At 39.9% G+C, this 22109-nt stretch overlaps 1 protein-coding gene across 1 annotated transcript in view; it reads right to left on the bottom strand.

Annotated features, from left to right (window-relative positions):
• Positions 1-22109, bottom strand: part of tnrc18 (trinucleotide repeat containing 18) — a 101670-nt gene that overhangs the window by 51801 nt on the left and 27760 nt on the right. The window contains 1 exon segment of the mRNA XM_062036784.1: positions 11669-11809. Coding sequence (XP_061892768.1) covers positions 11669-11809 — 141 coding nt within the window.

Raw genomic sequence — 22109 nt, 5'->3', positions numbered from 1 at the left:
ATCCACGGACCTGTACCGGGCCACGGATCGGTGGTTGGGGACCACTGGTCTACATAACATGTAATGGTGGTTCTTTGGTCAAAATGTTGCATAGATTATGTTTTACAGATCATCTTCAAGCCGCTTTCTGACAGTCGCTCCAGGCTGCGCCGTTTTGTGGGCGGTCTTATTTACGTGGCTCACCTTCGACAGCGTCTTTTCTCCGTCATCTTTGTTGTAGCAGTGTAGCGTGCAAGGACGGGAGTGGAAGAAGTTTCAAAAGACGGATCTAACCGTTTTAAAGACATTCAGACTTGACTTCAATCAATAACGGAGCAGCATCTCCTTATACGTGGCTCACTAGTGCAATAACAATGCCGGAAATGTGTCCCAGGAAAAAAAGTCAGACCGGAACTCTCTAATAACTAAAGTTCCTTGGGTGAATAATGTAAACTCTCTACACCGGTATGTTTTAGAACTTTCATGGCGAATTTACTGACAGATATAAGTAAGAACTTTACACTACTTTTTACTAGAAATGGCAACAGCAGAGGATGAATGTCCCATAACAAGAAGATAAAGAAAAAGAAGAAGCTTATCGACATCACAGACTACAAAGGCGTACATGCGCAAATTTTCAGGACTTATGCAGATCCCAAATACAGAACAGCATGTACCAGAAGTTAAGAAAAGTTGCTTTTGCGTAATATTGCGAAACAATATTCCAGATAATATGTCTTACCTTATACACACACCATAATAATACTCGTATGTTGAAGCACAGTACAATCCCTCAAGCGGTGCGGCTTCACATTATTTATTATTTATCCCTAAAACATTTTGATCGATTTTTGAGCGTCGTGTGTAATGTTCTATATTTTCAATGGAACATATGACATTTGTGTTGTTTACTTGAGTCATATTGCAGTCTACACGTATCTCTTATGTGTGACTCCCATCATATTGCAGTCTACACATATCTCTTAATGTGTGACTGCCATCTACTTTGCCCCCCTTATCATTTCACTATGTACCAAATAAAATATAGCTTCGAGGTCAGTAAGCACAACCAAAATTATTCCGTAAATTAGGCGCACCGGTTATAAGGCGCAATGTTGAGTTTTGAGAAAATGAAGAATTTTAAGGGTGCCTTATAGTCCGAAAAATATGGTAATTAATACTTTGGGAAAGGGTGGGGCGTGGTTTCATTTGCAATCTGGGAACGCCTCCACACAAACATCTTGCAGACAGACTAAAAAAAAGAGGTTATAAAATTGACTGTGGAGCAAATTTCACGCAAAAGTTCCACGAAAGTATGCCCAATACATATTATCTAGACTGCAAAGAAGTGTTTTAAATTAGGGCTATCAAAATTAACAAGTTACCTCATCTGAATAATCACAAAAAACATTGCATTAACTATGTACACACTTCTAATCATGCAATTTACTTTGACCGTTTAAGCTTTTTTACCTTAACTGCTAAAGGTCAGTGATCAGAGCAATACGTACGTACGTACAAAAATGAGCGAGGAGACTCCCGACTGGTGTGCTTGCTAACAAATTTCACTCCAAAACAGATAAAACTTTTACCAGGTTTCGTGCAATTAAATGACGTATATTCAATTAAAACTTTAAAAATGTTGCTGGATGACATTCTGACAATGAAATTGCGTTTGTGTACAAATACTGGGGTCTTTTTTCAAGCACATTAAATATGTAAGTAAGTAAGTACCTGTGATTACTCTTGAGTAATTCAAATTCCAGAAAGTTAATCAGATTTGTTTTAATTAATGATTTGACAGCACTAGGCGCGGCGTAGCGAAGTTGGTAGAGTGGCCGTGCCAGCAATCGGAGGGTTGCTGGTTACTGGGGTTCAATCCCCACCTTCTACCATCCTAGTCACGTCCGTTGTGTCCTTGGGCAAGACACTTCACCCTTGCTCCTGATGGCTGCTGGTTAGCGCCTTGCATGGCAGCTCCCGCCATCAGTGTGTGAATGTGTGTGTGAATGGGTGAATGTGGAAATACTGTCAAAGCGCTTTGAGTACCTTGAAGGTAGAAAAGCGCTATACAAGTATAACCCATTTATCATTTATTATCATTTATATCACTATTTTAAATATAGATTAAAATCATTATCCATCCAATATGGATGGATGGATGGATGGATGGATGGATTAAAATCATTATAGGTCCCATTTAACCATACAATAAACTTCTGACCAAGTATTTCATATTTGAGTTCCTTAATGAGAAATTACTTAAAAAGGTTATTCAGGAATGGGAAATGGGAAAGTTAGCAGCAGCTCCTCTTAGTCATTTTAGTTGAAGTAATTATAGAACATTACATCTATCTGAGAAAATCAACATACTGCAAATGAATCCATTTAATTGCTGCTTTCATAAAGCAATGTAACATGCAGCACATTAGTTCATGTGATGTAGCCTATTAGAGCAGCAAGATGTTGTTTTCCCTAATGACCCAAGTCTAATGATGGTCTCCATCACATACATCTTACCACACATTTCCATAAAAGTTCAATGGAATTATATTGGTTTATCCATAACTCTAAATATTAATGTGATATTTTTCCTCTGAAAAAACTAATTCCCATTTGGATTATTTGCGTTTTGCATCCATTGAAGTTGTGCACAGGAATAAAATGAAAGAAAACTGGGTCAGAGTCCGAATGTTTATCTAAGCGGACTATTTAAGCATGACAGGATCTGGCAAATCCCGTGTCAGACTCCGCACACACTTTTCTTTGAAAATGTTCTGAGGGTCACCTCCACTTCACTTGCGCTCAGTTGTTTCATTCATAGGGTCAGCAGTGGGCACAAGTCTGCCTGACAGTCAGCTGTTGCTCTTAGAGACCAGATCTTAATATAGAAAAGCGCTGTCTTTTATTTCTCCGCTTGTATCTCCTAAGGTGTCACTAAAAATTCCCACAAGCCAGAGAACACCGTGCCGAGCATCTCGAAAGACGGTGCAGCCATTGCAGCGTGAAACGCTAAGGAGCAGAACTGACAAATAAATCTGTCTATGATATAATAGTAAGAAATTGAGAGGCGAGCAGTGGGGGTGTCAGTGGATGGGGGATTGCACAAAAGGTAGAAACATAAACAGGATAAATGCATGCTTCATTCAAACACTGAAAACAACTACTATTGATCTTGTGCAGCTTTTATACAGAGCTCCTGCGAAGCCTTGGTGTGTCTAGAGCATAACCAAAATCTGCCTCTTAACAGCTGCCCGGAAACACTTAGTTTTTTCTAACTTAACTGCTCCCACAGGCAGACGTCAGGCATTAAGAAATTGTGAAGGATTCTATTCATATCTGAGTCTATGGCTTCATAAGTCGGCAGGGGGATTTAAGCTGCACAAGATCAAGGTGTCTTAATATAGGCTAAATGGTAGGTAAAAAGTATTGTTGTCTCCTGAATATCAAGTCAGTCAGGGTTTTTGTACCTCACACTTTTTCGGTGAGGTAGAAATAATCATTGTTTAGTAGGGGTGTAACGGTACACAAAAATTTCGGTTCGGTACGTACCTCGGTTTAGAGGTCACGTTTCGGTTCATTTTCGGTACAGTAAGAAAACAACAAAATATAAATTTTTGGGTTATTTATTTAATACATTTGCAAAATCTTCCACCAAAAATATTTTTCTTAGTGGAATATTTGATGTTAAGTAATCGGAACCTTGCATAGGTCAATAATTCATAATAACATTGATTTTGATTCAATATTATGTTTTGAGCAATGACAGTTTAAAAAAAACAAAAAAAACAGCTGTGTTTTATTAGTCAACATTGCAACTTTTTCTAAATTACATTTAACCTTTAAGCTTTTTTATTTCACTTTTGTTATGTTTTTGTTTATTTTAATAGCATTTTTAGAATGTGCCGTGGGTCTTTAAAACATTAGCTGTGGGCCGCAAATGGCCTCCGGGGCACACTTTTGACACCCCTGCTATAGATAATAAAAAATTAAATCTGATAAATCTATGGATAAAAAGCAGAGCGTGGCGACGCATGCGCGTTTATCATAACTCTCTCGCTCTCTCTCTCTGCCCCTCCCTCACGAATGCTGCTGCGCGCACATTTTTTTTTGTTTTTAACCCATCTTAACCCTGAACGTACATTGAAAATACACGCAACCCTAACTCAAAATGCCGGACTTTTGAGGCATTTAAGAAACTCCGCCCTGACAGCTCCGCAAAAGAGGACATGTCCGGTGAAAAGAGGACGTATGGTCAGTCTATCGTAGCCGGTTAGCTGCTAGCATGCCATGTGTTGCGCCTCGGTGTGCATTGTTTACACAACGTGCGTTACGCTACTTAGTATGTCCGTGTGGAAACTTGTTCGGTACACCTCCGAACCGAACCGGAACCCCTGTACCGAAACGATTCAATACAAATACACGTACCGTTACACCCCTATTGTTTAGTAATCCATTAAAGTTCTTTGGACGCTCACATGACAATGTCCCTTACTGCACATTGGTTGAAGTGAAAAAACACATCTTATTCCCAGTCATGGACGTAAAGTGGTCTTATTATGCAAAACCACCCCTTCTGGTGCCTGTTTTTGTGTATTTGGGAGCCACAGAAGGCCCCAAAATGTTTTATTTAACCATGCTAGAGATATTTGCGTTCTTCAAAACATGCTTCTAACGGGCCGTTTGGAATATATGACTTAATTGACATTTTTAGCTCTAGTCACGTCATCAAATAATTCCATATATGGTGGCGGTTTGGAGCTTTGCGTAGTAAATAAGTTCCTTCTTTTTCTCTATCCTATTGTTCTTGGGCAGACCTGCTCGTACATGTACGGTAAAACCTTCCGCTGTTGCCATTTCTAAAAAAAAAGTAGTGTAGAGTTCTAAATTATATCTGTCAGTAGTGTTATGATCCGCTGCCCGGATCATATTTCTGTTTGTTTTCTAGTCATTTGTGTTTTTCTGCTAGTCTTGGACTCCTTCTTAGTATCTGTTTAAGCACCTCTGAGTTTGGTTACCATAGTAACTAATTACATTCACCTGCCGCTGGGGTTCCCGACACGCACCTGTTGGTCATCATTGACATTATTATTTAAAGCCTGCCTTCTCAGTCAGTCGTTCTGGCTTCTTTGTTTTGCATCCCGCGACTGCCACGTAGGTTTGTTCTCGTTTCCTAACTCCTGCTAGTAGATACTATCTGTGCTAAGTGTTAGCCTTAGCTTCCGGTGCGCTCGGCACCTCGTCCTGTCGGGTTGTTTTCTGTTTTGTACCAGTTTTTGTGTTATTTGATAATTAAATCATGTCTTTACCTGCAAGTCCTGTCCGGTTTTCGTCCTTTGCATCTTGGGAGAACAAAAATCCCGCAGAACCATGCATCCCGAGCGTGACAAGTAGACTCAATATGGAAGTGCTAAAAACTACATTACGGCTGACAGGGGGCAGTTGAAGGGGGCTTGGTCTGGAGGTGGACTTCGGCAAGAAAATATGACCGCCCACAAAACAACGCATTTTAAGCAGAAAGCAAAGCGGCTTGAAGATGATCTTTAAAACAAAATCTGTGCAAAATTTACTACCTATACCTGAAGGGTGGAACTTCAACTGCACATTGCGTTCCACGATGTAGCTTGTCATTGAAAACACTCATCTCAAAACAGCCTCGCCCATTTAAATGAATTGAAATCAATTCCACTCGAGTTTGGCCCTCCTGTAAAAGTCAAGTAACCTATTGATAACTTACCGAACCTATTCAGTTGATATATTATTTTAAAAATTGTGGAAAAAGTGAGAGGAAAAACTAAAACTACAAAAAAAATTGTAGCCAATTGAACACAAACCCGGTAGTAGATAATAAATAAAGGACCAAACTAAACAAAAATATTATTTGATAAATTGTAATAAATTGAGTGACAATGTATTCAGCAATTCAACATATACAAATTTGAAAAGGTATTAATGGGAAGAGGGCTGTTTGATTTTTGGACGAACAATTCATTAGCATTAGCATATAAATTGTAGATGCTAACATGTCCTCACAGGTGTTTGAATAAAACAATTGATATGTAAGTCAAAGGTGGCGTTAACTGCCATATTAGACTGTTACCTTGTTTCTGCTTGTTTGCTGCTCTTAAATATGCATGATGATTTCTGGTAATGTTGCATCATTGACGTAGTAATTCTGTGAAATGGCAGCTCTGTTTGACAGCACAAACATTTCACCACGAAGTCGGTCTTTTTCGCTTTTAATTGATTGCAAAATCTCTCATTTTTTCTGAGCTCTTAGCTGTCTTTCCATTTTGTCCTTTTTCTGAGCCGTCTCTCTCTATCCGCACTCTACTAGTCCCGCCCCCTTTCCCACACACACAGGCTTCATCACCAGCAGCGCAGACTTGATCACCAATAGGTGCATTTCTCTCATGTGCACTGGAGCTATACAATGTCAGCGTATTATACTCATTAAACGAATCATCTAAGTAACAAAATACAAATCGAGGCTTTTTTCAAATCGAATTAATCAATTTAATCGATGAATCGTTGCAGCCCTAGTTTTCGTTGGTTGGTTGCTTGTTTCTTTTGTGACATCGGGCATATATGGTTGCATGATGTCGAGTACAGATTGACCAATTATCGACCAGGGCGATTATTGGCGCCAATATTTGGCATTTTGACGTATATCCGTATCGGCCTCTTTTTATGGTTATCAGCCTTTTTTTCTTTCTTTTTTTTTTTAAATTACAACAAAACTACAGCAGCAGATACAATAAATACACATAAAACACCTGGAGCCTATCCCAAATTTACACCCTGGACAAGTCCCTGCCTCATCGTAGGGTTCACACATTAGGGCCAATTTAGAGTTACGAATCACGCACTAACCCCTGTTCCACCGTGCTGCCATGTAACATGTTACAAATATTTCTTCAAATATTCAACCAATGGTGAAAATGCTCATGACTCAAGGTATGCTGGCAACTTAGGCATTACAGAAAGCTGCGAGACAGCTCGAATCTCAAATTACTTAATTACCGAATTTTCCGGACCGTAGGGTGCATCGGATTATAAGGCGCACTGCCGATGAATGGTCTATTTTTTATATTTTTTCATATATTAGGTACACCAGATTATAGGGCGCATTAAAAGGAGTCATATTACGGGACGGCGTGGCGAAGTTGGTAGAGTGGCCGTGCCAGCAATCGGAGGGTTGCTGGTTACTGGGGTTCAATCCCCACCTTCTACCATCCTAGTCACGTCCGTTGTGTCCTTGGGCAAGACACTTCACCCTCGCTCCTGATGGCTGCTGGTTAGCGCCTTGCATGGCAGCTCCCGCCATCAGTGTGTGAATGTGTGTGTGAATGGGTGAAAGTGGAAATACTGTCAAAGCGCTTTGAGTACCTTGAAGGTAGAAAAGCGCTATACAAGTATAACCCATTTATCATTTATTATTATCCATCCATCCATCCATCTTCTTCCGCTTATCCGAGGTCGGGTCGCGGGGGCAGCAGCCTAAGCAGGGAAGCCCAGACTTCCCTCTCCCCAGCCACTTCGTCTAGCTCTTCCCGGCCAGGGAGACACAGTCTTCCCAACGTATCCTGGGTCTTCCCCGTGGCCTCCTACCGGTCGGACGTGCCCTAAACACCTCCCTAGGGAGGCGTTCGGGTGGCATCCTGACCAGATGCCCGAACCACCTCATCTGGCTCCTCTATTATGTTTTTCTAAATTGAAAACACTTCCTTGTGGTCTACATAACATGTAATGGTGGTTCTTTGGTCAAAATGTTGCATAGATGATGTTTTACAGATCATCTTCAGGCCGCTTTCTGACAGTCGCTTCCGGATGCGGCGTATTGTGGGCGGTCTTATTTACGTGGCTCGCCTTCGGCAGCGTCTTATCCCCGTCATCTTTGGTGTAGCGTGCAAGGACGGGAGTGGAAGAAGTGTCAAAAGAACAACCACACTGGAAATGTGTCCCGTGAAAAACCGTCCGACCGAAACTCTCTAATAACTAAAGTTCCATGGGTGAATAATGTAAACTCTCTACATCGGTATGTTTACTGACATATATAAGTAAGAACTTTACACTACTTTATATTAGAAATGGCAACAGCGGAGAATGAATGTCCCATAACAAGAAGATAGAGAAAACGAAGAAGCTTATCGACTACGGTGCTGGGGCGGACGCGCGCAATTTTTCAGGATTTACGCAGATCCCAAATACAGATCATCAGGTCTCAGAAGGTAAGAAATGTTTCTTTTGCATAATATTGCACAACAAAACGCCAGATAATATCTTAACTTATACACACACCATAATGATACTCGTATGTTTAATGCTCCGACAATTCTTCAAGCGGTGCGGCTTCATAGCTTACCAAACTTGTACTAAAACATTTTGATAGATTTTTGAGCGCCGTGTGTAATGTTCTATATTTTCAATGGAACATATAAAATGTTGGTGTTGTTTACATGAGACCCATCATAGTGCAGTATACACGTATCTCTTATGTTTGACTGCCATCTACTGGTCACACTTATCATTACACCATGTACCAAATAAAATAGCTTCGAGGTGGGTAAGCTCAACCAAACTTATTCCTTACATTAGGCGCACCGGGTTATAAGGCACACTGTCGAGTTTTGAGAGAAAAAAAAGATTTTAAGAGTGCCTTATAGGCCGGAAAATACGGTTCTTAGTTAAGGTACTCGTAGGTTGAGGTACCACTCTACCACAAAGCCAACTGAGATGTAGGCTGTGTTATGTTTACATTTATTTTGTAGCTTAGCATTGCCTAACCCACATTGGATTTATTTCATGTTTGAATAAAATCTGAAGGATATCATAGCGCCTTCAGTGTAACAAGTTTGGACGCCACACTATAGCCTTCCCAGGAAGTCCCAAAAAGATGTGTATCTTTCTAATTTACTTTCTACCACTCCTGTGGACAAGATCAGTGGTGATGCACGCACACAGCCGATAACAAATCTTGCTGGACAATATATTGACCTACAAACGATTGCCGATAAAACGATGTTATTGCCAACATTATTTTGAAACCACATTAACCACTGATGTAATTATATTACATAATAATAATGCAAGTATAACCTTTCAAATTAAAAATACTTTTATTTCTCGTTTTAACATTGTAATTGGAATTTACACTTTTAAAAGTTGAATAAAACAAACTAATAATAAAAAGAAAATATACTCTGTCTGTTAGCAACATTTTCCACTTAAATAAAAATCACAACCAAAAGCAATAAAATTGTTTCTTTCTCTGCAGGGGAGGTGCTGGGGACCCCTTAAATATACACAACCAAAACAATAAACAAAATGGCTAAATAAAGTTGTTGTGACCAAAATAACCACAGTTACCAACTTACCATTGTTATCATGGTATTGTCGAATGTGCTCAAAAAGTGATTGCACACACACTAAAGTCTTTTAACCAAGTTGGGACAAGCAGTAGGAAATGAACAATATACAGTACTTTCTTGGCAGAGAAAACATCAAATATTATACTGGTTTCATAGGAACCATATGATTTTTACTTGTATGTTACCTTCTTCCCTTTCAACTTGTAAACATTTTACAATGTTTTTTAATTAGGTGTCAGTTTGAGTTCACTTCCTGTTGAACGGACGTCCGTCTGTTTCAACTTGAAACTGACGACTACATATCGATCACTTTGTGCAACGACAGCGCATTCTTTATGTCCAATATGAATGCTGCAGCTTAGTAGTTTGGACAATAATGTCTTTATAAAAGTTTAAAGTGGGGTATGACGTTTCTTAATGGGAAAATACGTTAATTTCTCTTCTTTCCGTGTTAGCCTTAAAGTTAGCTAACAAGCTAACGCTAGTCCTTCCATGAGTTTATCAAAGTGCAGTTATCAATCACTGTTTTTGGATAATTTTACTTTAATACGGTAACATTAACTCTTAGGAGTCTTACAACGGTTTATGTGCATGTTGGACAAATGCCCGCAGCTGGTGCAAAGAGCTGACCGCTGTGCCCCTGCAGCCCGTATGCATATGGCGATTATCGACACTGGAAAAGTTAGCAACTTAATTTTCATTTAGTTTATCAGGCGCGCGTGCATGTACGCACGCACGCACACACACACACACACACGCACACACCCACGGACGCCCACTCTTGTATTTGTTACCTCCTAGAGACCTCCAAAAAATGCCTACCTCTTTAGGAGCACCCTTTCTAGATATATATAAAGATTTGTATTTACAACATTAATAATATATACATTTGATGCAAACATAAAAAAGCTTGTTGTGAAAACTGAGTTGTAATTTCACAAGAAAAACTAAAAATTTCGGCAGTATTATAATAAGAGTTGGAATTTTACTCAATACAGTCGCAATTTTAAAAGAAAAGAGTCATAATTTTACTCGACAAAAGTCACAATTTTATAAGAAAACTTTAAAATGTTGGCAATATTATAATAATTGGAATTTTACTTGGCAATAATATGACAAAAGTCATCATTTTACTCAAAAAATGTCACTATTTTACAAGAACAACAAAAAAATTGTTTTTTTACACACACTTGTTATTTCATATGTTGACCAAAGGGGGAGCACTTTTAAAACAGACACAGTCAATTTGAAAAATCCCTCCTTTTTGGGACCACCCTAATTTTGATAGATTTCACCACCAGGGGTGCAAATGAGACATTCTCTACTAGAGGCGATGGTTTTCCGTATTGGGACCATGATTTTGGTCCTAACATTTTCACCGGTCCTCATATGGAAGGTACTTTTCCTTATTGATGTCTCAAGAAGGGTAGAAATACAAGAACACACAAACACACACTGACACACTCACTCACTCACTCACTCACTCACTCACTCACTCACTCACTCACTCGACAAAGTCAAAAAGGGGAGGACAGAGGACGACGTCCTAGAACAGTGGTGTCAAAGTCAAGGCCCGCGGGCCAGATCCGACCCACAAATTAATTATCTATGCCCCGCAGGCCACAGCCACCTGCTTTGAAGGTGTGAAGTTTGTTTTTGTCTGAAAAATGTTTTCACTTGAAATTAGTGACAGAGCCATACAAAAATGTTGGATTATTTATTTAATCATTAAATAAAATACAGTACACTGTGTTAGGTCCTGGTTCAATAGGTTATGTGCAATCATTTTAATATATTTTAATAAACATTATACCAGTACGGCCCTCGGCTTGTAGCAAATTTGTTTTTTTGGCCCTCTGATGTATCTGACTTTGACATCCCTGTCCTAGAAGGAGACAAAGACATCCATACCGCCACACACATACAGTACATGCATGTGTGTTGAAAAGCTAGGTCAGAAGGGAGAAATTTTGAAAACTGGGACAGGAGAGGGAGATAAAGCGCATGTTGGGCAGGATCGCTTTAAAAAAAGAACAAGCGAGGAGAACACATTAAAAGCGAGACAAGGAAGGTGAAAGTGAGACTTGGCTGACTGGAGGACACAGGAAGTGAGACACATTTAGGACAGAACCAGGAGCGAAGCTACCAGCAAATAGACACAATTGGAAAATGATCCCAGTGGAAAAAGGGATGAAATAGAGAAGAAGAAACCTCTAGGGCGTAAAAGACTGGAGGAGCGTGGTGTCGGCACACTCGTGAATACTAAAAGTCATTTGTGTCTTTTATGGTGGTGATTGATGAAGTTAGTATGTATTTACCTTCGTGCGTGTGAGATGCCCAGAGCTGAGCCATCTGCAGACCACTAGGATTGGCTGATCTGTACGCAGGTTCAGAGGTCAAAGGGGAGGGGCCCTGATAACCTGACAGGAAGGGATTGGATCCTGTGGGGAAGGCATCACCTGTAAAAATGAATGAGAACTGTCAGTCTCCATAGTAACCATAACTATGAAGGTGATAAGAAACAAAGGCAATCAATACATGCTGGTACTACTTTGTAACCTGTGCGTGTGTACAGTATACAATCAATGCCTACTGATGTTTCCATCCTGAAGAAGGTCTGTTTTATATAAGTGTAATCACAAAAATGCTGGAGCACTTCCAACCATTTTAACCAGAACCACATACTACAGTTGGACTTCCATGAGACAGTCCACCTCAGTGAGAGCTTTATGGCAGAACTCAACCTGATAAATATTTTTTTTCCCAAGGGCCCCTTGTGTTGAGCTGAGCCGAACTATCAGAATCAGAATCAAAATCAGAATAGTTTTTATTGCCATTGTTTGAGAACGGTTTCACAAACTAGGAATTTTTCTTGGTGCAATCGTGCAACATAACACAGAATGTGCCACACGGATTTGCATTTCAACGACAAATTTAAGTGCATCGCAGACATTTTCAAGTCTCCATTTGTGTCATTGTCAGGACGATTGCAGCTTCTAACTGCAATGACACATATGTCAAGTTTAATATTATTTACCACATCAGGTAAGAGTGCAGTAAATAATGCTGAACAATTTCTTTTTCTTTGGCTTTTTTGTGAGGATGTCACAGATATTGGTCCAAAAATGTGAGATCGGATCATATCAGTATTAGGCGATGTGGCCTAAAATCTATATAGCTATTTATATTGAAGCCTCCAGTGATAACAATGTACAGTATATCACAATATATTATTCGGTAAATAAATGATAATACAACAATTTCAAAATGTGTTACAAAGGCTCCTAATTTGGCTGCTGAATGTATAGTATGTTTTTTCGGTTGTATTTTTTTTGTTGAAGTGGTTATTAATCTACTTGCTCATTTACAGTTAATAATTTGTTGTTTTGTGATGTGACATAGTTCTATCTACACTTCTGTTGAAATTTAATAAGCACATATTGTTCTTCTGTTTTACAGTAATTTTGGGTAATACTACAAATTTGGGTGTCGATCCAATACCAAGTAGTCACAGGGACGGACGCTATTGGTCATACAATCCTGATAATTAAAATTTCAAGATCATTAAATGATAGAATTTTCACAATTTATTATCAATATAATCAAAGAAAAACACAGGACGGCACTGTAACAATATAAATTAATACATTTCCTTCTATTGGCTTTAAGTATTTTGTTTTTTGCCATTAAAACCCTCCTGTGTCCAAGAACTTATTTCCTGAGTTTGTAAACAATACCAAAAACGACAAAAGTTTTTTTGATAACACAAAAATAGCGGTTTGCTTATCCTCATATGGTGTTTAGTTTAGCACGTTTAGCTATACTCCAACCATCCATCCTCATCCTGCAATGATGATACTTGTAAGAAACATTGTTTTTTTGCTGCCATAGAGGCAAGGGTTACTGACTTAGAAGTGGCCTTGCATTGTGTAGGGGCATTAGCCGCCAGCTCGCTACATTGCATCGATGACACGTCGTTCTTCTGTCTCTGTTATAACGATATAACGATTGTATTAAAAATCACATTTATATAATTTATATTGTATATCGTCTATATTGCGCAACCCTAACCGCTATTGGTATTTCTGCCAATAATTATATCGGCATGCAATATATAAACTGGGCCGTGGCCCAAAATTAAAAAGAACTTGCTGATAATATGTCTGCAACTGTGCGGTGAGTTGAAATTGAGACAGTGACAACAAGGTTGAGGTGAAAGAAGAATGGAGAAATACGTGTTTATCTGTGACAGCGTCTGAGAAGGTTATTGTGTGTTTCGATGTCAGATCAAAATCACGGCTTGAGAAAACACACAATTAGTTAAGAAGGAAGACAAAAATGCAAAATTGTGTGTTTTCTAACACTAATTTATATGGTATAATTATTTGTTCCAGACATGCTTAATGACAAGTTACATCACATAGTTACTTTAGCACTATTCAACATGTCCAAAACGGAGAAGAAAGAACCCTTCTTCACGTTTATAACGGATGACTCATTAAAACCATAACTTTTACATGTTTAAACTTAGTTCACTTCCTGAGTGAAAGAAAGAAATGTACGCGTTGAAAGAAATATACATCTAAAGTAGGGATGGAACGAAAACACTACTTTGTGGTTAGGAACTAACAATGCTCAATTTGTAATCATCCAAAAATGATTAGCAGCTAAGTCGACATCTGTCACCGTTGTGGCTCGGAGAGCAAACGGAGGCGACAATAAGTAAGCTAGCTGGATGGTTAGCTAACTAGCGAGCATGTTTTGGTGCTCCTGATCGTCTCCCTGTCCTGCAAATTCAGTGTGGTGTTTAGGCAAGAGGAGCAGCGAGTAACTGCGGCTGAGACGAGTGTTCCACAAATTTTGTTTGGATCGTGTTTTTATTGATATTTAATTTTAAAAAATAACAGGGAAGTGATTGACGCAAAAATACAGATTTTAAAACGCGGATTTAAAAAACCACATACCCCAATCTAAACTTATAAAAACACCTTGCTGTCTGAGCAACTAATATATTCAATTGTGCACATTGAATGTAAAAGCTATGCTCTCTTAGTATACAGCGTGATCTACTCTGAGGAATACCAGACAGAGGTGTCACTAAGGTGCGTTCAAAGTCCGCTGAACAGAGTGTGATGCCACAACGGCAGCAAGAACACTATCAGTGAAGCAAAACATGCCAAATAGTGGGCTTTCTAACAGTGTGTCTATTCATTTTTGTTATTAAACAAACTTCGTCAGAGTCTGCAAAAGTACTTTTTGAGGACTTCCAACAATACTGCGATAATAATGATGACCGTGATAATTTTGGTCACAATATTTGTGATATGAAATGTTCATATTGTTACAACCCTAATTTCAAGCAATTGTTAATATAAATGATGTTATTATAGTACATACTTTCATACTGTCTTTGTGCCAAATAGAAATGTACAGCTTTTGATTGTAACTGCAAAACAAATCACAAATTGTCCACCAGCACAGAATGTATCTACTATGTATAGTTTTTCCTTTCGGATTCCACTGTACATAATCAGATTCTATTAGATTTGTTTCAGATTCAGCAGACACGGTTCCTAATTTGGTTATTACAATAAACAGACTGGACCATGATAATGTCCACTGCTTCTATTTAATTTACACCAACCTGGTTACAGAGAGGCTGCAGTGTTCAAAGAATGCCACAAATGAAACAACCTTCACACCTGACTCAGCACTGATACTTTTTTTTTTTTATCAGGGCTGATTTTTTAAGTAGGCCTCCACGGGCCATTAGTAAACTTTGAACCATTGAACTTATACTGCCCCGCACTCTCCAATCGCACCCCTCTCAAGGGCTGTAAAAAGGTTTCGTGTTTGGCTGAGGAGTCCCACCACCACGGATCCTCCCCACCCTCGCCCATCCCAGCCCATTAACCGAAAGCAGCGCAAAGCTATTACCCTGATAAAACTAACCATGTGTGTAGGGGAAAGGGTGCATTTGCCTCATCTACACGGGAGAGGGGGGGAGAAGTGTGCGTGCGTGTGTGTGTTAGTCCTGTGGGAATCAAGGCACACGCCATGGCCAGATTCCTCCTGCATCTAAATCAGTACATTAAAACTGCAGTACATCAGCTTACACATTTAAAAATCAATACCAAATGCACGTTTCCAATTAATCACTTACATGCACACACAGTATGTGGATCCTTCAGGCACTGCCCCATCACACACATATTTAGTCAAGCTTTACTGTGTTTGCATGTGTACACACCCATTCAGCAATTTCGTGTGTGTATATTACTCCAGAAGAGCAGGGCCGTATAATTTCTGACATGCACAAACAATACTGTGAGAATTATGCAGCAAATGTTCTTCAAAGGAGATATACCATACACGTTTTTCGATGTAAACACACAAGCAAAAAGACAAATGCACAAAGTGTGATTAACCTTCAGGTTAGTTAACTCTGCTGGAAAGCAATCCTACAAGCACCACCCCCCGCCTCTGTTTCTGCACTGCATCAGGAGACAATTTACACTGCTACTATTAATCAAAGACAGGACATATTTAAACAGTGTTTTATCTCTGATGGGACATTAATTTGAATACGTAAGGAGTTTCTGTTGCATCATCTATGCTATTGCAGTGCTGTAGTGGTGGGTGGATTTGGTGGCTTGCACGTTTACAGTAAGAAACGCTTGTAATGCGTCTGGACCACGACGAGTGGGCAATTATTGTACAGAGTAACCAAACAAACGCATATTGTGTAATTCAAGTCAGTCTGACGATAAATCATTTTCATCGTCGTGCCACAAGCCACAACAGTCTCAATGCAGTATTCTGTGAAGTCACTTTGGCATGCACAAACTCTTTGTTGACGAGAAGCGGACTGGCTGTTGGCTGTGAGTTCTCTTTTCACAAACCACAGTGCCATCTTTTTGTAACAGCCTGAGCACGAACAGTAAAGACATCCAATAATTTGAGGGGCAGTAACTGGAGTCAACTACACTATGCAGAGTGAGTATTGTAATATTGCCCCTTTTATTATAATAAGGGGGGGAGCCCCGACCCCTTTTTTTAAAATATAATAATAGAGGAGGCCCGTGCCCCACCCAAGGTACATTTTATATAAATTAGGTTTACTTGTTGTCATTTTATTAAACAAACTAAACAACTAGCTTTTTCACTAGTGGCACAGAATATTTTCTGTAGCGATATGAAATGTCTTAGATATCACAATTTCATTATTAACACCTAAACAAAAACATGTGCACTCATACATATAAACACAATGCCATCATAAGTCCTCCTGCAATACTCAATTATACACAGAGAACATCCCTGAACTGTGCTAGCACTGTCGCTACCACGAATGTAGGACTGGGCGATATGGACCTAAACTCATATCCCGATATAGTTTGGCCCATGAACTAACCCATAAATGGGAACATTTGTTGACGCAACTAAAAATCGCCACCATGCCATGTTTTTCAATTTTCTGGACTGATGAGGATCCTAAATAAACAAAAGCAGGTACTAACAAGTAAGAGAACTAGGTTTTGGACAATAGGATCCCAACCGAAGAGGTGTTTTGAAATAAGAAAAAAGAAAAAGCCTTCAAAATATTTTAAAAAATTCAACTATAATCTCAAATCTTCTTTAAAAAGACATTTCGCTATACTCGATACTTCAGCTAACAAAAACACCAAATTACAAAATGTTAAGTAAAGAGTCCTGATCTAAGAGAACATGTTTAAACGTCAGCAGCAACATTAAAATAATTCATGTTTAACGAAAGAGTTTTTATAGGTAAACATTATTATAGGACATACACACAAATATTTTAGCCAGTAACACCAACCTGCCAACTGTTTCATAATGTTGTGTGACAGGCTGTGTTCTGAAAATGACAAAATGGGAATAATCACTTGCCAATTTGGTTATGGTTTAAAGTTATTTCAAACATGTGGGCGAAAATTTTACTCTATATTTTATCAAATTTGAATGGATTTATTTTAGGAGCAAAATGTGATAAAATGACCCTTTTCGCGCAAGTGTGACCGTATTTTTTTTTTTATTAAGTCACAAGGCCTATTTGTAGTTACATTTGTGAGTGAATTTGTCGCACCGTACAGCAATGACTTGGACACATTCACAATTTTCCTCTGCTCTCTGTATCGCACACAAATAAGTGTTTGCATTAATAACGCGACATGTCTGCATTAGTTTTGACTAGCGGTGTTCGATAATATCGTCCAACCGATATTTCCAAGTTTTGCCTTTGAATTGCAAATATGCAATTTGCACTGACTATAAAGCGCTGGTTAAGCGAGGGGGTAATAAGGAGTCTTCCTTCAAAACTCCTTGTCAAATATCATACCTGAAGAAGAATCCCTTAAGTCACAAGCAGGATTATGCAACAAAAAAAATTGTAAGCGACCAGCTGTACAAAAAAAAAGGATTTCCAAAAGTTACTTAGCCAACACGCAAATTTGTTTAATTGCCAAAATGATTTAATTAGTATTATTTGTGAATTTATTCAAAAGACTAACCTGTCTTACTTGTTTATAGTAGCACAACCAGTTATTTATTTATTTTTTAATGACTATTTTGTAGAGACAAAATATGTGAAATACATATGGCCCTTTAAAAAAAAATAGCGTTGATTTGTGAAATACATCTTGCAGTGGTACTGAAAAAGAAAAAGCATTAGGTTTTCTTTGATGACACAAGATGTGAATAATAGTATGTTGAGGGGCAGCTGCATTCCTATTGGTATAGGAAAAGAAAGGTTGGACAATGGACTGTATCGGCGTAAATGATAATAGTAAATCAGCATCAAGCATCTCTAGTAGGGTTGAGGAAAAATATCGATATGGCAATATGTTGTGATACTTTTTCTAACAATATGGGCCAATTACCTCACGAATGACTTCCACACCTCCGCTCCGCAAAGTGTCGCTGTAATATTACCTTGCTGTGCGGGGTTAGTGGTGGCATTACAAGAAGGCGACCGAAAAAAGTTGAGGGCATGTTTTTACATTTAAGTGGCAAAAAACATCTATTCTCTCTCTCTGTACAAAAGCAACAATTGGAAAAGGATCATTTAAGATTAGATTGTTTTTGACTCAGTTTGTCCAATTAACTATTAGGGCTATTTTGTGATGATATATAAAACTTGTATGTTAAGCTGCATTTTAAATGTATCAATTTGTATATACAGTATATATATATATACACAGTATATATATCATGGGTGCCCATTGGGTGGATTGAGAGCTACCGGTCGATCGCAGAGGGTGTGTCAGTATATCGTCAGCCAGGCATTACAAAATATACCTAAAAATGAGCGATCATCAATCTTCACTATGACGTCACTTTCGTCACTTGACTGACATTATCGGGACCAGAGTATCTTGTGCGATGACGCTGGGTGCTGCGAGCTCAGTATTAAGAAAAAAAGACTTACAGGAAGGCGAGAAACACTTTTTATTGCAACAGACTCTCGCGGCGTACCTGCTGTCAAAACCCGTAAGACCGACCGCAGTTCCTGTCTTTACAATAAAAGCGCTGCTCCATCCTGCCTGCGCTAACAAAATAAGAGTCTCAGAAAGCTAACGCACACAAGCTACAGAGTTTGCCGTCATTGCATTTCTTGTAATGTGTATAAAAACAAGTATGAAACCTGGACAAATAAGATGCCAAAAACCAACCTCTTTCATGTGATATTGAGAAAGGTGGGCTTTTTTCTCCTCCACAATGTGAATTCAAAAATGTGGACGTTATCAGCACTAGAGTGAATTGTGTCTGATTCTAATCAATGCAAGTCATCAGAATCAGGTAACAGACCTTGTCTTGTCTTCATGAAAGAAAGGAATCTATATGTGTTAAACATGCTTGTATTTTAATGTAACACTTTTAACATGTTAAACAACACCTCTTTCATAAATACAAATTATAAATAGATACATATGTGTATATATATATATATATATATATATATATATATATATACATACACACATATATACATATACACATTTTATATATATATATATATATATATATATATATATATATATATATATATATATATATATATATATATATATATATATATATATACATATGTAGGGTAGTGGGTAGTGGCCAAGTGGACTTGGCAACTACTTCAGGGCGTGACGACCCTGCCTGACACGAGTCCCGCGCTCAGCTGGCTCCGGCTGCCAGTACCCAGTATGGGCCCCTGTCCAGGGTTACGGATAACGGAGTGGAGCCCCGCAGGCGGTCTGGTGCTCGATACGACACATTTCCGGCAGCTCCTGCAGCCAAACTGATGCCAAACGTATTGCTATGCTTTCCTTTGGACTATGTTAGTAAGGCCGAGAGGGAGATTCTGACGAATGGGCTACCCAGGATCTCCATACCTCTAGCCCAGGCTTGCGACAAAAAACTGGAGAGGCTACTTCAGTGCCACTGTCAAAAGTAGCAGAAACAACACGGGAGATAGCAGTTACGAGTTATAAGCCGTTTTCGATTGGCGTAGGATATCGGCGCTACGGGTTATCTCCGTCGATGGGAGGGACCATCACGTCCTACTGGTCAGTTACCACCCACCATAAGCTGGGCAGCCCCCGGTTAATAAGGTACTGTCCCGCCACAGGCCGCCTGCTTCATCGGGTGCTTGGAGCTTAAAGGACTGACTTGACAAGCGGACTGTAAATACTGCACCTGGCAAACAACGAAAACAGAAAAAAATGCCAGTCTTGCATTTAGCAAGCTGGAACGTCAGGACCATGAGTCCTGGCTTCTCGGAAGATCTATCCACGGTTGACGACAATCGGAAGACGGCCATCATCAACCGCAAGCTCAAGAGGCTCAACATCGATATTGCTGCCCTGCAGGAGACGAGACTCCCCTCAGACGGCTATATCAGAGACGAAGACTACACCATATTTTGGCAGGGAAGAGAGCCACAGGAACAACGTCTGCATGGCGTCGGACTTGCAGTGAGAAACTCCTTACTCTCCTCAACTGAACCACCAAATGGAGGCACAGAATGCATACTTTCTCTTCGCCTGTCAAGTGCTTCAGGTCCAGTAAACATCCTGAGCATTTATGCTCCTACTCTTTGCAGCTCTGCAGAGGCAAAGGATCAGTTCTACAATCATCTGGACTCTATCATCACTGACATTCCTGCCACTGAGCACCTGTTCTTACTAGGAAACTTCAATGCTCGAGTGGAATCAGACCATGACTCCTGGCCCAAATGCATTGGACACTTTGGCATAAGAAAACTAAACGAGAATGGACAGAGGCTACTAGAACTTTGTTCTTACCACCACCTTTGTATTACCAACACATTCTTCTCGACAAAGCCACATCACAGGGTTTCCTGGAGGCATCCCAGATCAAAAAGTTGGCATCAACTAGATCTAATCATCACAAGAAAATCGTCAATGAACTGCGTTCAAATCACCCGCAGCTATCACAGCGCTGACAGTGACACGGACCATTCACTGATTGGCAGCAGGGTGCGTCTTCAGCCCAGACGGATTCACCATACAAAGGAGAAAGGTCGCCCACGCCTAGATACTGCCAAAATGCATGCCCCCGACCTATGTGAATGCTTCGCCGAGTCCATCGAAAATGCACTCCAGGACTGCCCTGCTGGTAATGCTGAAGAACGATGGAACTACATCCACGATGCTGTTCACAGCACAGCCATGGCCATCTATGGTATAAGAGAAAAGAAGAACCCAGACTGGTTTGTCGCTGGGCTTGCAGAGATGGAGCCCATCATCGAAGCCAAGAGAACAGCCCTAATGAGTTATAAGAACGATCGATCTGCAAAGACACTTGAGGCTCTCAGGAAGACAAGAAATACTGCCAAACGCATTGCAAGGCAATGTGCTAACAGCTACTGGCTCGGCCTCTGCGAGAGTATCCAACTGGCTGCAGATAACGGTAATTCTCGTGGCATGTATACAGGTATGAAGAAAGCTTTCGGACCAACTACCAAGAAGGTAGTGCCACTGAAATCCTCCACTGGAGAAGTCATCACAGACCATGGGCTCCAGATGGAAAGATGGGTCGAGCACTACCAGGAACTCTACTCCCGGGATATTGCAGTCAATGACACTACAATTGAGAACATCGAGAACCTGCCTGTCATGGATGATCTCGACAAGCTCCCAACCTTAGCGGAGCTCAAGAAGGCAGTCAACTCCCTTACCTGTGGCAAAGCTCCAGGGAACGACGGCATTCCCACTGAGATCATCAAGAACAGTAAGGACACTGTTCTTCTAGACCATCTTCATGAGCTTCTATGTCAATGCTGGGATGAAGGAACAATTCCTCAGGATATGCGTGACTCAAACATCATCACACTGTACAAAAATAAAGGTGATCGCAGCGACTGCAACAATTACCGTGGAATATCCCTCCTAAGCACTGTCGGGAAGACCTTCGCTAGAGTGTTACTCAACAGACTGCAATTGTTTGCGGCCCGTGTATATACAGAATCGCAATGTGGATTCAGGTCGGGGAGATCGACCATTGACATGATATTTTCTATCAGACAATTACAAGAGAAATGCCGTGAGCAGAGACAACCATTGTATATCACCTTCATCGACCTTACAAAGGCCTTCGATTTAGTTAGCAGGAAGGCTCTCTTCAAGCTTTTGCACAAGATAGGCTGCCCACCAAAGCTGCTGAAGCTGATAACATCATTCCATGAAGATATGCAAGGAACTATCCAGTATGACGGCTCCGCGT

Source organism: Entelurus aequoreus, linkage group LG25 (assembly GCF_033978785.1).
Source record: "Entelurus aequoreus isolate RoL-2023_Sb linkage group LG25, RoL_Eaeq_v1.1, whole genome shotgun sequence".
In the NCBI taxonomy this organism is placed as follows: Eukaryota; Metazoa; Chordata; class Actinopteri; order Syngnathiformes; family Syngnathidae; genus Entelurus; species Entelurus aequoreus.
Note: the sequence above shows the minus strand (reverse complement) of the source record. Positions and strands in the feature narration are given on the sequence as shown.